The following is a 9865-nucleotide window of genomic DNA, read 5'->3' on the forward strand; positions in this document are numbered from 1 at the left end:
GGGCTGGGGTGCCACCCCCAGCTGGCTTCACTCCAGCTACCAGGTCATGTGTAACCCCCTCCCATCTAACCCCCACCCCGAGAGCAGCTCCCCGGGGTCTTGGCTGAATCCCGCATCTGCTTGCCCCCCCACAACTCCTGCTGGGCCCAGGGAGTCCCAGCCAGCGTTTGCTGAACCGCTGGGTGCTTCTCCCCCTGCCAGGCCCTGGCAGGCTCAGCCCTGCAGGGTAGGGCCCATGGGAGGGGAGGCAGGGCGAGGGCTGCCAGCGCCCTGGAGTGTCCTATCCTAGCGGTGCCTTTTTAAATCAGCCCCCAATAATATGGAAACACCCCCTGCCAACATGGACCACCCTGCACTCCCCTTTGGTGAGGCCAGCCGCAGGCTCCCCAGAGCCAGCCCCCGCAGCTAGGAGCCACCATAAAGCATCAGAGCCCCCTCTAGATACGGCTGGGGCAGATCCACACAGCTCAGGCTAGCCCCTGCGCACGACCAGCCTCACATATGGTGCAAAGGGGCCCTGCCTGCTCCTAGCCGCCCCCTGCCCTGCTGGGTTGTAGACACTGCCAGGAGTGCGGTTTGGAAACTCCCTCCCGCCCCCAACCTGGGGCCATGCACCATCCGGCTCACTCCAGCTGGATGAACCAGCCCCTTCCCCTCTAAGCTTCCCCAGCAGGGGTGGGGCATGTCAGAGCTGCACCCTTGGCACACGCTTGGGGACCCACATGCCCTGAGGCCCCAGGGCTCCGCCCACTCCCATAGCTCTTCTCACCAGGCAGGGCGGGGGCTCTGCTGTCTGCCCCCTAATTGTGTTTGGCCTCCCTGAGGCAGCCGGATACAGTCTTTGGACTGTTGCCATCGGAGCCATCAACAGCTGCCACATTCCAATCCAGAGGTGGCTGCATTTCAGTGGCCTTTGTATTGTGATAGTACCCAGGTGTCCCAGTCACAGACCTAGACCCCTCGTGCCAGGTGCTGCTCAGAGACGAGGGGCCTGGGCTGGCTTAACTCCAGCCTAGTGCACAGAGCCCTGAGTTGGGGGGCAGAACTGGGTTCTAGGCCCAGCTCCGTCACTAAACTGGCTCAATCACTTCCCCTCCCCAGCTTTTGTCTAAGGTCCTCAGGGCAAGGAGAGTCTCACCGGTGGTACAGCAGCCGGGGGCCCTGAGCTCTTAGGACCTAGAGATGTGGCTGTAGACCCATGGGATCGGCTCAGAGAAGATGCTGGAGGAAACAGAGGGGCCAAAGGGAAACACCCCACTTATTGTACATGAACCCAGCTCACAAACTCTCTGCCAGCTGCTGTGGGTAGAATATCCTCTCCCCCGTCCCCAAGTCAGCCCTGCAAGAGGAGTATCGAGCAACTAGCAAGGCAACCAGCTGGAAGTGCATCCCCCTAGCCTTCCTCTCTTGCACGGGGTACAGGCTTTGCAGAGCAGTGGGTGTTAGTGCCAGACCCAGACACTCAGGAGTTAATGGAGCCAGCCGCAGCCCACAGGTACAGCTGAGCAACCCGCTGCTTCTCCCTCCCTGACTCTGCGCTGGCACGTCTCCTGCAGCACTTCCCACAAGCCCGGGGCTGCGTCATTGCCTGGCTGCCAGCGAAGCCATGTTAAGCAGGCACTGGTGCCAGACTGGGGTTTTCAGTGCAGAGGGGGATGGGGTCAAGGACTGGGTAGCAGAAGGTGGCATTCAGGAGTCTTGCGATCCTGGGTAGGTGATGAGCATATTGGGAAGCAGACAGGGCTGGGTACTCGCCCCTAGGCCAGTAGCCCCCACCTCAAAGCCAAGGCCAACCGTTGTACACCAAGAGAAAGAGGCTCGTTCCAAGAGACCACCTGCCCGTGGGAACAGAACAGCGCCACCCAAGGGAGGACATTGGGTCAGGCCAGCCCAGCCCGAACTATTTCAGAGCCAAGGCCCTTCGTTCTCTGCTCCCCAGAAGCATCTGGCAAGCTGCTCTGCTGCAAACATTTGCAGCAAGGAGGCTCTGAAATCTCAGAGCCTCGCTACCCGCCTCCCCCAGCCACCAGGGGACAGAGTGCGGCCGATCCCCCCACCTGTTAGTTACGCGTGGGCAGGAGCTGGGCCAGAAGATTGCACTGCAGCATCTCCACGGGGGGTGGCGTCAGCACCAACCAGGGACCAGCCAGGAGCCACAGACAGCAGCTCGGGTTCGGAGAGGAATGACTCAGCAGCGCTAGACTCCTTGCTGCCGCTCAGCCCCTCCGCAGGGCACAGAGCCAAGGGGAGGGAAGGGGGTGGCCAAGGTCCAGTGATCAGCTGGGTTGGAAGCTAGTTGAGCTGTTTTACTAGCCCTGTAAATTATACTGCAGCCCCCAGAATCCTCCCCCGCCTCCCCCACTGATCCAGGTCTCACCCCTCGCCCAGAACTCTGCCCCATGCAGATCCTCCCCCCCACAGCCACAACAGCCCTGCTTCAAGTTTTAGACAGATGTTTTATTGGAAACTTTAAATATGCTCTGGAGACACGACAACACCCAGCTCAGGGCCCGGGGAGCCGGGTGGGGATGCGCTGGGGGAGAGATATGACGGAGCCAGTCGCTCACGAGTGCTCTTCAGCCAGCTTCTCTGCCTTCGCCACAGCCTCCTCGATGGGGCCCACCATGTAGAAAGCCTGTTCTGGCAGGTGGTCGTAGGTTCCTGCGCAAGAGGGAGCAAGGGGCAGCAGTGAGGAGGGGGACCCAGCTTCCCTGCACCCCAGGGACTCCCCACAAGGGGGCAGCAAACACCTGGGCTCTCATACAGCTGGGGAAGGTCCCTGCAGCTTCACAGGAATCTGCTGGGGGGCATGGGGGGAGCTGCTATATTCCCCCCAGCCCAAAGAGCAGCTCCCCAGATGAAGCTGGAACACACCAGCCAAGCCGCTGCCAGGCTGCCCAGGACAGCAAGACAGCCATGTACCTCAGTGCCCTGCTTGTAGCACCAGGAGATGGGGGTCCAGCCTCCCAGCTAAGAGCAGAGGGGAGACTCCATGGGCCACAGCCATTGTCCCCCCACCCCCCCACACTTCTAGGGTTGGGTTAGCTGAAGAGTCAATAAGCCCCACCCCTGGCACCTCACCTCCCAGGATCTCCTGGAAGCCCTTGATGGTTTCCTTCAGTGGAACCAGTTTGCCCAAGTGGCCAGTGAAGACCTCGGCCACCTGGAACGGCTGGGACAGGAACCGCTGGATCTTGCGGGCGCGGGCTACTGTCAGCTTGTCCTCCTCCGACAGCTCGTCCATCCCCAGGATGGCAATGATGTCCTGGAGAGATTTGTAGTCCTAGAGGGAAGAGAGAAGCGCTGCAGGCCACCGACAGGCTGGCAGAGCCGGGGGCAACCAGAGCTGCCTGCTCCTCGGCAGCTAACCGGGGCTCCCAGCTGGCCAAGCCTTCAGCACACAGATCCCACAGGCTGTACCCTAGAGCTTCCCCTTCCCATCAGCCTCTAGGCCAGCTGCTTCCCCAGCCTGGGAGCACCGAACCGGGGACCCAAGCGCCCCCCAGCCTGTGCTCCTCCCCTCCCCTCTGTACAGATGGGGAACTGAGCTGCAGAGAGACCAAGGGACTTGTCCCAGCTAACACAGCAGGGAACTGAACTCTGCCCTTCCACAGCCCAGTCTCACATCCTAACCATGGGGCCTTCATCGCTCTCACCCCATACAACCTCCCGTAACAGCTCTCACCTGTAGGATCTTCTGCACCCCCCGGGCCACATCATAGTGCTCCTGCCCCACGATGTTGGGGTCCATGATGCGGGAGGTGGAGTCCAGAGGATCGACGGCAGGGTAGATGCCCAGCTCAGCAATGGCGCGGGACAACACAGTAGTGGCGTCCAAATGGGCAAATGTGGTGGCAGGGGCAGGGTCGGTCAAGTCATCAGCTGGCACGTAGATCGCCTAGAAACAAGGGAGATGGGCTATGATGGCTGAGCACCACCTGGGACGTCGCCAATGAGGTCGTGCTACAGCTGGCACCGCGGGAAACCTCTCATTGAGCCGGGAGAGGCCTGCGTGTCTGAGGGCGCACTGACGGGCCACTCCACAGAACACACTGCTGCGGCCGGTTACCTGCACAGAGGTGATTGAGCCCTTGCGGGTGGTGGTGATCCTCTCCTGCATGGTGCCCATGTCAGTCGCCAGGGTGGGCTGGTACCCCACGGCTGAGGGGATTCTGCCAAGCAAGGCAGAGACCTGAAAGGAAGCAGAGCCGGGTCAGGAGGCTGCAGAGACACAGATGGCCTTGCCCGGACAGGAGCCTTTCACATGGATTGGACGAGGCGGGGTAGTTCCATGCTGACACACAGAAGGGCCACCTGGACCTACAGGGAGTTCTTCCCCCCGACCCCCCCTTTTCTCTGGTGGCCAGTGTTCCCCAGCTCACCCCATTTGCCAGGGGACCTGCCAGTCAGGCTGGGCAGGTGACCAAGGCTCCCTGGCACCGCCCTGCTGCCATACCTCAGAGCCAGCCTGCGTGAATCTGAAGATGTTGTCTATGAAGAGCAGCACGTCCTGGCCCTCCTGGTCCCTGAAGTACTCAGCCACCGTCAGCCCAGTCAGCGCGACTCTGGCACGGGCGCCTGGGGGCTCGTTCATTTGCCCGTAAACCAGGGCAACCTGCAGCACAAAGGGAGCGAACGCGTTATCAGGACAGCTGGGGCTGCTGGCCAGGCCCCACCTAATGCCCTCCGCTGGGCCGTTCCAGGAGCCCCAGCGCTCTAGTGACAGACTTACTGCCTGTGGCTATGGGCAGCCCTAGCTCTGCCCCCAAGGCTCTCTGCTTGGCCATCCACAAAGCACTGCTCAGGGCACGCTTCCTAGATCTAAAGGTTCGGCTTTCCCTCCTGGGCAAATACGGCAGAGCAGCTCGACCCCCAGGGCCCTTATCCAGGGCCCCCCCTCACCTTGGAGGTTGTGTCCTTCAGGTTGATGACCCCAGACTCGATCATTTCATGGTACAAGTCGTTCCCTTCACGGGTTCGCTCCCCGACGCCAGCAAACACCGAGTAGCCACCGTGGGCTTTCGCCACGTTGTTGATCAACTCCATGATCAGCACGGTCTTGCCCACGCCGGCGCCTCCAAACAGACCTGGGCGGGCGGGCGGGGGAAGTGGGTGCGGTTGGTTAGCACAATAGCACCCTGACAAGCAGCTCCTTTGCCACAAGGCTCTCCCTGCCCCCTTTTTCCTTCTCAGAAGATGGGTAGTGGCTTCAGCAAACTCAGAAGAACGAAAGTCATCAGGTTACTCATCAGCGAAGGAAACAGGGAGCATTAGCAAGGGCAGGAACAGACGCGACTTCTGAACCCACCACGGTCCTCTTACTCTGCCCCCACAGTAACAAAGGTTCAGGGTGGTTTCCTAAGCTGTAAAAGGGAGTCCAGCTCCATGAACCATGTGCTAACCCCCCCCAAACCCTGCCTCCCTCCCCCACATGGCCCTTTTGATTTGCAACATACCGATTTTGCCACCCTTGGCGTACGGTGCCAACAGGTCCACCACCTTGATGCCGGTAACCAGGATCTCTTGCTCTACGCTCATCTCAACGAATTCTGGGGCTTCAGCGTGGATAGCAGCAAACCTGCAAAACAGGGGCCCAGAGGATCATGTCAGCTTGCAGAAGTTGGATGGCCTGGGTGGATGGCACTCAAGGCCTGCTAGGGTGTACTGTGCCACTGGCCGGCGACCACAGCTGGAGAAGACACGAGCCGTTGGGGTTTCTCTTGTTGTGGACACTCAGCAGAGGTTCAGTTCACTCTGCTTCTCCGCATTTGTACCACACCTAGGCAACAGGGACCCACGCTGGCTGGATTTAAGGCACTACTGAAATCTAAGGGCAAAAGTTACTTAATTGGGAGAAGACATCCGATGTTCAGTTTAGCTCCTGCCAATCAAGTCCCTGTAGCGCCATGGAGACGCCAGTGCAAACTCTCAGCCATTTAACTATGCCCAGAGGGTCTGCAACAATACCCGCCCCCCATTCTCTCATGCAGGCCCAAGTGACATGCAGCTCAGCCTCTTTGCAGGGGCTTGCACCTTCTCCCCCGTCCTGCAAGGCTGGAGACCGTTTGCACTTACTGTTTGGTCGTTATGGGGCCTCTCTCGTCGATGGGCTCCCCAATCACATTCATGATTCTACCAAGGGTCTCGGGGCCTACAGGGATTCTTATTGGGGCCCCGGAGTCCAGCACTTTCTGTCCTCTCACCAGGCCTTCGGTACCATCCATGGCGATGGTACGAACTGTGTTCTCACCTACCAGGGCACGGGAAAGGAGCATTACATGGATGCTATATAAAGGCAATCACAGGTAACAAGACAGTTGCTGCAAAACCTGTCCTGACTGACCACTGCAAGCACAGAGGTGCTGTGTACGTGTGTCTCCGTACTCAGCAGGTAGGACAGTTCCAGGGACACCTAGTTAGGGCACGAGCTTGGGAGAGCTATATTCAGCTCCCTTCTCCGACACGTGTATGTGACCTTGGGCAAGTCGCTTTGTCTCTGGTACTGGAGGCTGCATAGGTACCCAAGGTGGAAGGGACATCAGAGCAGGTGACATGCACAGGAATCCCTGGGAACAGCTTTCACTGCATCCCCCACTGTGGCTTCCTCCTAGACAGATTCAGGCCAGCAGCCATTTTAAGCCTGCTCCTCCTCAGACCACAGTAGTGGCTTCAGCACGCTCAGAAGAACGAAAGTCATGTTTGATCATCAGCGAAGGAGCCTCAACCCTATGCCAGTTACAGACCTGGAGGGGCTGCCGCTTACCCAGATGCTGAGCCACCTCCAGCACTAGCCTGGTGTCCCTGCCCTGCACCTCAAGGGCGTTCAGGATCGGGGGCAGCCCCTCGTCGAACTGGACGTCCACCACGGCGCCGATGACAGCCACGATGCGGCCCGTGGCAGCCCTGGCCTTGGCGGCGGGGGCCGTTTGCGCTGCATAGTCCCGTCCTGGGAAGAGGCAGAGAACGCGAGAGTCAAGGTCAGACACTGGGGCAGGGGATGGGCTGCGATGCCCCACCAGGGGATTTGGGGGAAACAAGCTGCTTGTCAGAGGGAGCTGGGCCCCAGGGGAGAAATTGCCCTCCGCAAACCGGGGGTACCAGCGCCCCCTGCTCCGAGAGCAAGTCTCCCGGCCCCGACTTCCGCCTCTCGCTACTGTGGGAGGCCAACCTCCCTCCAAGCCGCCCTGACCTGGGTCAGTCCCATCCCAACCCAGTGCTACGGCCCCCTCCCCTTATGCCTGCCCCCCCCACTCCCCTTCGGCCCGGTTTCAGCCCAGCTCCCTCCCCGGCACCGTCCCCCTCTGGAGCCCAGATCTCCTGCCCCCCCGCGGCCCGGGCCCCCTCCACTCCCAAACCCGCCCCCCCCCCCGGGGCCCGGTTCCACCCCCCCGGCCCCCCTCCACTCCCGAACCCGCCCCCCCCCCGGGGCCCGGTTCCACCCCCCCCGGCCCCCCTCCACTCCCGAACCCGCCCCCCCGGGGCCCGGTTCCACCCCCCCCGGCCCCCCTCCACTCCCGAACCCGCCCCCCCCGGGGCCCGGTTCCACCCCCCCCGGCCCCCCTCCACTCCCGAACCCGCCCCCCCCCGGGGCCCGGTTCCACCCCCCCGGCCCCCCTCCACTCCCGAACCCGCCCCCCCCCCGGGGCCCGGTTCCACCCCCCCGGCCCCCCTCCACTCCCGAACCCGCCCCCCCCCCGGGGCCCGGTTCCACCCCCCCCGCCCCCCTCCACTCCCGAACCCGCCCCCCCTCCACTCCCGAACCCGCCCCCCCCCCGGGGCCCGGTTCCACCCCCCCCGGCCCCCCTCCACTCCCGAACCCGCCCCCCCCCCGGGGCCCGGTTCCACCCCCCCCGGCCCCCCTCCACTCCCGAACCCGCCCCCCCCCCCGGGGCCCGGTTCCACCCCCCCGGCCCCAAGGTGACCCCGCCCGGCCCGGCCCCGCCCCGCACTCACGGGCCCCGGCGGCGGCCGCGCCGCGCAGCAGCAGCAGGTCGCGGAGCGGCCCCGAGGCCCCGGCCGGGCCCAGCGCCCCTCGCCGCAGCAGGGGGGAGGCGGCGGCGGCCGAGCAGCGACCCACGAACCCCAACATGGCGGCGCAGAGTGAGCCCGGCCGCCCGCCCGCAGAAGACCTGCGCCGCGGGGGCGGGGCCGCCGGGACGCACGTGACCCAGGCCGGCGCGTCCTATTGGGCGGCGGGCTTGCCCGTCCCGCGGCCCCGCGCGCTCATTGGGCGAGACTCCTGCCCATCGCTCCGGGCGCCTCTCTTCCATTGGGCAGGAGCTCTGCCACTCAGAGCACGCTCCCTCTTCCAGTTGGTCCGCGCGAGGGAGGAAACCCTACGCGGAGCTTGAAAGGGATTGGCCGGTGGAGCTGGAAAAGGCGGGCTCCCTGCTTAAGGGCACAGGACCCAGGAAGGTGCGACCGCGTGTCCTGCTGCCTTGTCCTTGCTCCAGGGCAGCCCTGGCCTGCCAGGTGGGCGCTGGTCGGGGGCGGGTTTTTTTCCTGACTTCTGATCCCACAGGCCTGTCTCAGCCCCTGGAGCCGGCGTGGCCCCCAGGGAGCGTCTACACCTAGATGGGCCCTTGGCCTGGTTTTAAGCCAGACGATCCATTTTAAGGTGGGTTTGACCCCTCTCCGGTACTGAGTCAAAAACCGCACATGAGTTGGTCTAGGCTCACTTTGAAGAGTGCAAAGCTCCCTCCTCGCTGGCGTGACCTTGCCCCAGACATTCCTGGGACGGAGACGGGGGGGGGTCACCCGCTTCCCCCTGCCTTGTAAACCCAGCTCTGCAGGTGGGTTTACCAGGTGCTGCCAAGCTGAGCTTCTGCGTCCACACTGCAGGGCTTACTGTTGCTGGGTGTGGGTCGCCTAGCCAGGCTAATGTACCCATGCTGCAGCACGCAGTCCTTGGGGCTAGGATTTGAGTTGCATCCACACTGCAAAATGACAGGCCTTGGACCTAAGTTACAGTGGGACCCAAGCTCTGACCCATCCCCCTAGCAGGGTCCTAGGATTCGGGTCCTGAATGCTTGTTGACCTGAGGCTGGTTTGTGTGCGGACGGAACGGGAATCTGAACCAACGCAGGGATTTGTCCCAGGTCACACAATGAGGCAGTAGCCCTGTTAGAAACAACGCTGGAGAATCGACTCTCCGCTCACCCAACACAGAGCTGGGAAGACAACCCAGGAGCCCTGGCTCCCATTTTCCCCTCCACTAACCGCTTCATTCTCTGCCAAATCAACACCAGCGATGTATTAGTGCTCCGTTCCCACTGTCAGGGGTAGCCCTTGCCCCAAGTTATGCCACCATTTTAAGTCTGCCTTTTTTTTTTTTTTAAAAAGGAATCTTTCCATAACTGTGAAGCTTGAATAGAAACCATAGCAGTTTGATCACTGTAGCGGTGACATGCCTGGCTCAGAGCATGGTGCTCTCCCACTTCAGGTCTGAACTGACCTCAACAATCCACTGCAGAGTTACGAGGTGCCTCACGAGCCTGCTTCAGTACCAGACCAATGCCAGCGCCCAAAGCTATAGGGCTGCCGTGCCCTCCCCTCTCTCCCCTTGCACGATGCTAGCTCAAGCTGCTTTTCAAAGGAAACATAAAAGTGACGTCCTAAGCGCCTGTTGTCACTAAAAATTCCACATCGCTTTTTGTGGTGGCTAGTCCCAGAGTCCTGGCTAGAATCTCACTGGGGTATTGAGCCTCAACCTCTTCCCACCCATGACTCAGTACCCCTTCTCCCATCTAGCCCTTAAGAAGGGTGGTTGCTTGCAACGTCCCCGCTAAGAACCTATTCACTATGGTAATTACACTGTCTCCCTAACCCACCAGTTTCATTTGGACATGTTATTCTCCAGAAATTC

General features: G+C 61.7%; 1 protein-coding gene and 2 non-coding genes across 3 annotated transcripts; all 3 read right to left on the minus strand.

The window, feature by feature from the left end:
* Window positions 1-2436: 2436 nt before the first annotated feature.
* On the minus strand, window positions 2437-8110 carry ATP5F1B (ATP synthase F1 subunit beta). Its single transcript, XM_038378689.2, has 10 exons — window positions 7954-8110; window positions 6764-6946; window positions 6076-6250; window positions 5457-5578; window positions 4903-5087; window positions 4457-4615; window positions 4070-4192; window positions 3686-3898; window positions 3082-3283; window positions 2437-2661 (listed from the first exon to the last, which is right to left on the minus strand). Exons 1-10 carry the CDS (start codon window positions 8087-8089, stop codon window positions 2564-2566), a joined length of 1596 nt encoding a protein of 531 aa, XP_038234617.1. The 5' UTR covers window positions 8090-8110; the 3' UTR covers window positions 2437-2563.
* LOC119846173 lies at window positions 5185-5258 on the minus strand. Its single transcript, XR_005289773.1, has one exon. It is a non-coding gene; the product is annotated as a small nucleolar RNA SNORD59 (small nucleolar RNA).
* Window positions 6646-6716, minus strand: LOC119846174. Its single transcript, XR_005289774.1, has one exon. It is a non-coding gene; the product is annotated as a small nucleolar RNA SNORD59 (small nucleolar RNA).
* Window positions 8111-9865: the final 1755 nt, after the last annotated feature.

Source organism: Dermochelys coriacea, chromosome 20 (genome assembly GCF_009764565.3).
Source record: "Dermochelys coriacea isolate rDerCor1 chromosome 20, rDerCor1.pri.v4, whole genome shotgun sequence".
In the NCBI taxonomy this organism is placed as follows: domain Eukaryota; kingdom Metazoa; phylum Chordata; order Testudines; family Dermochelyidae; genus Dermochelys; species Dermochelys coriacea.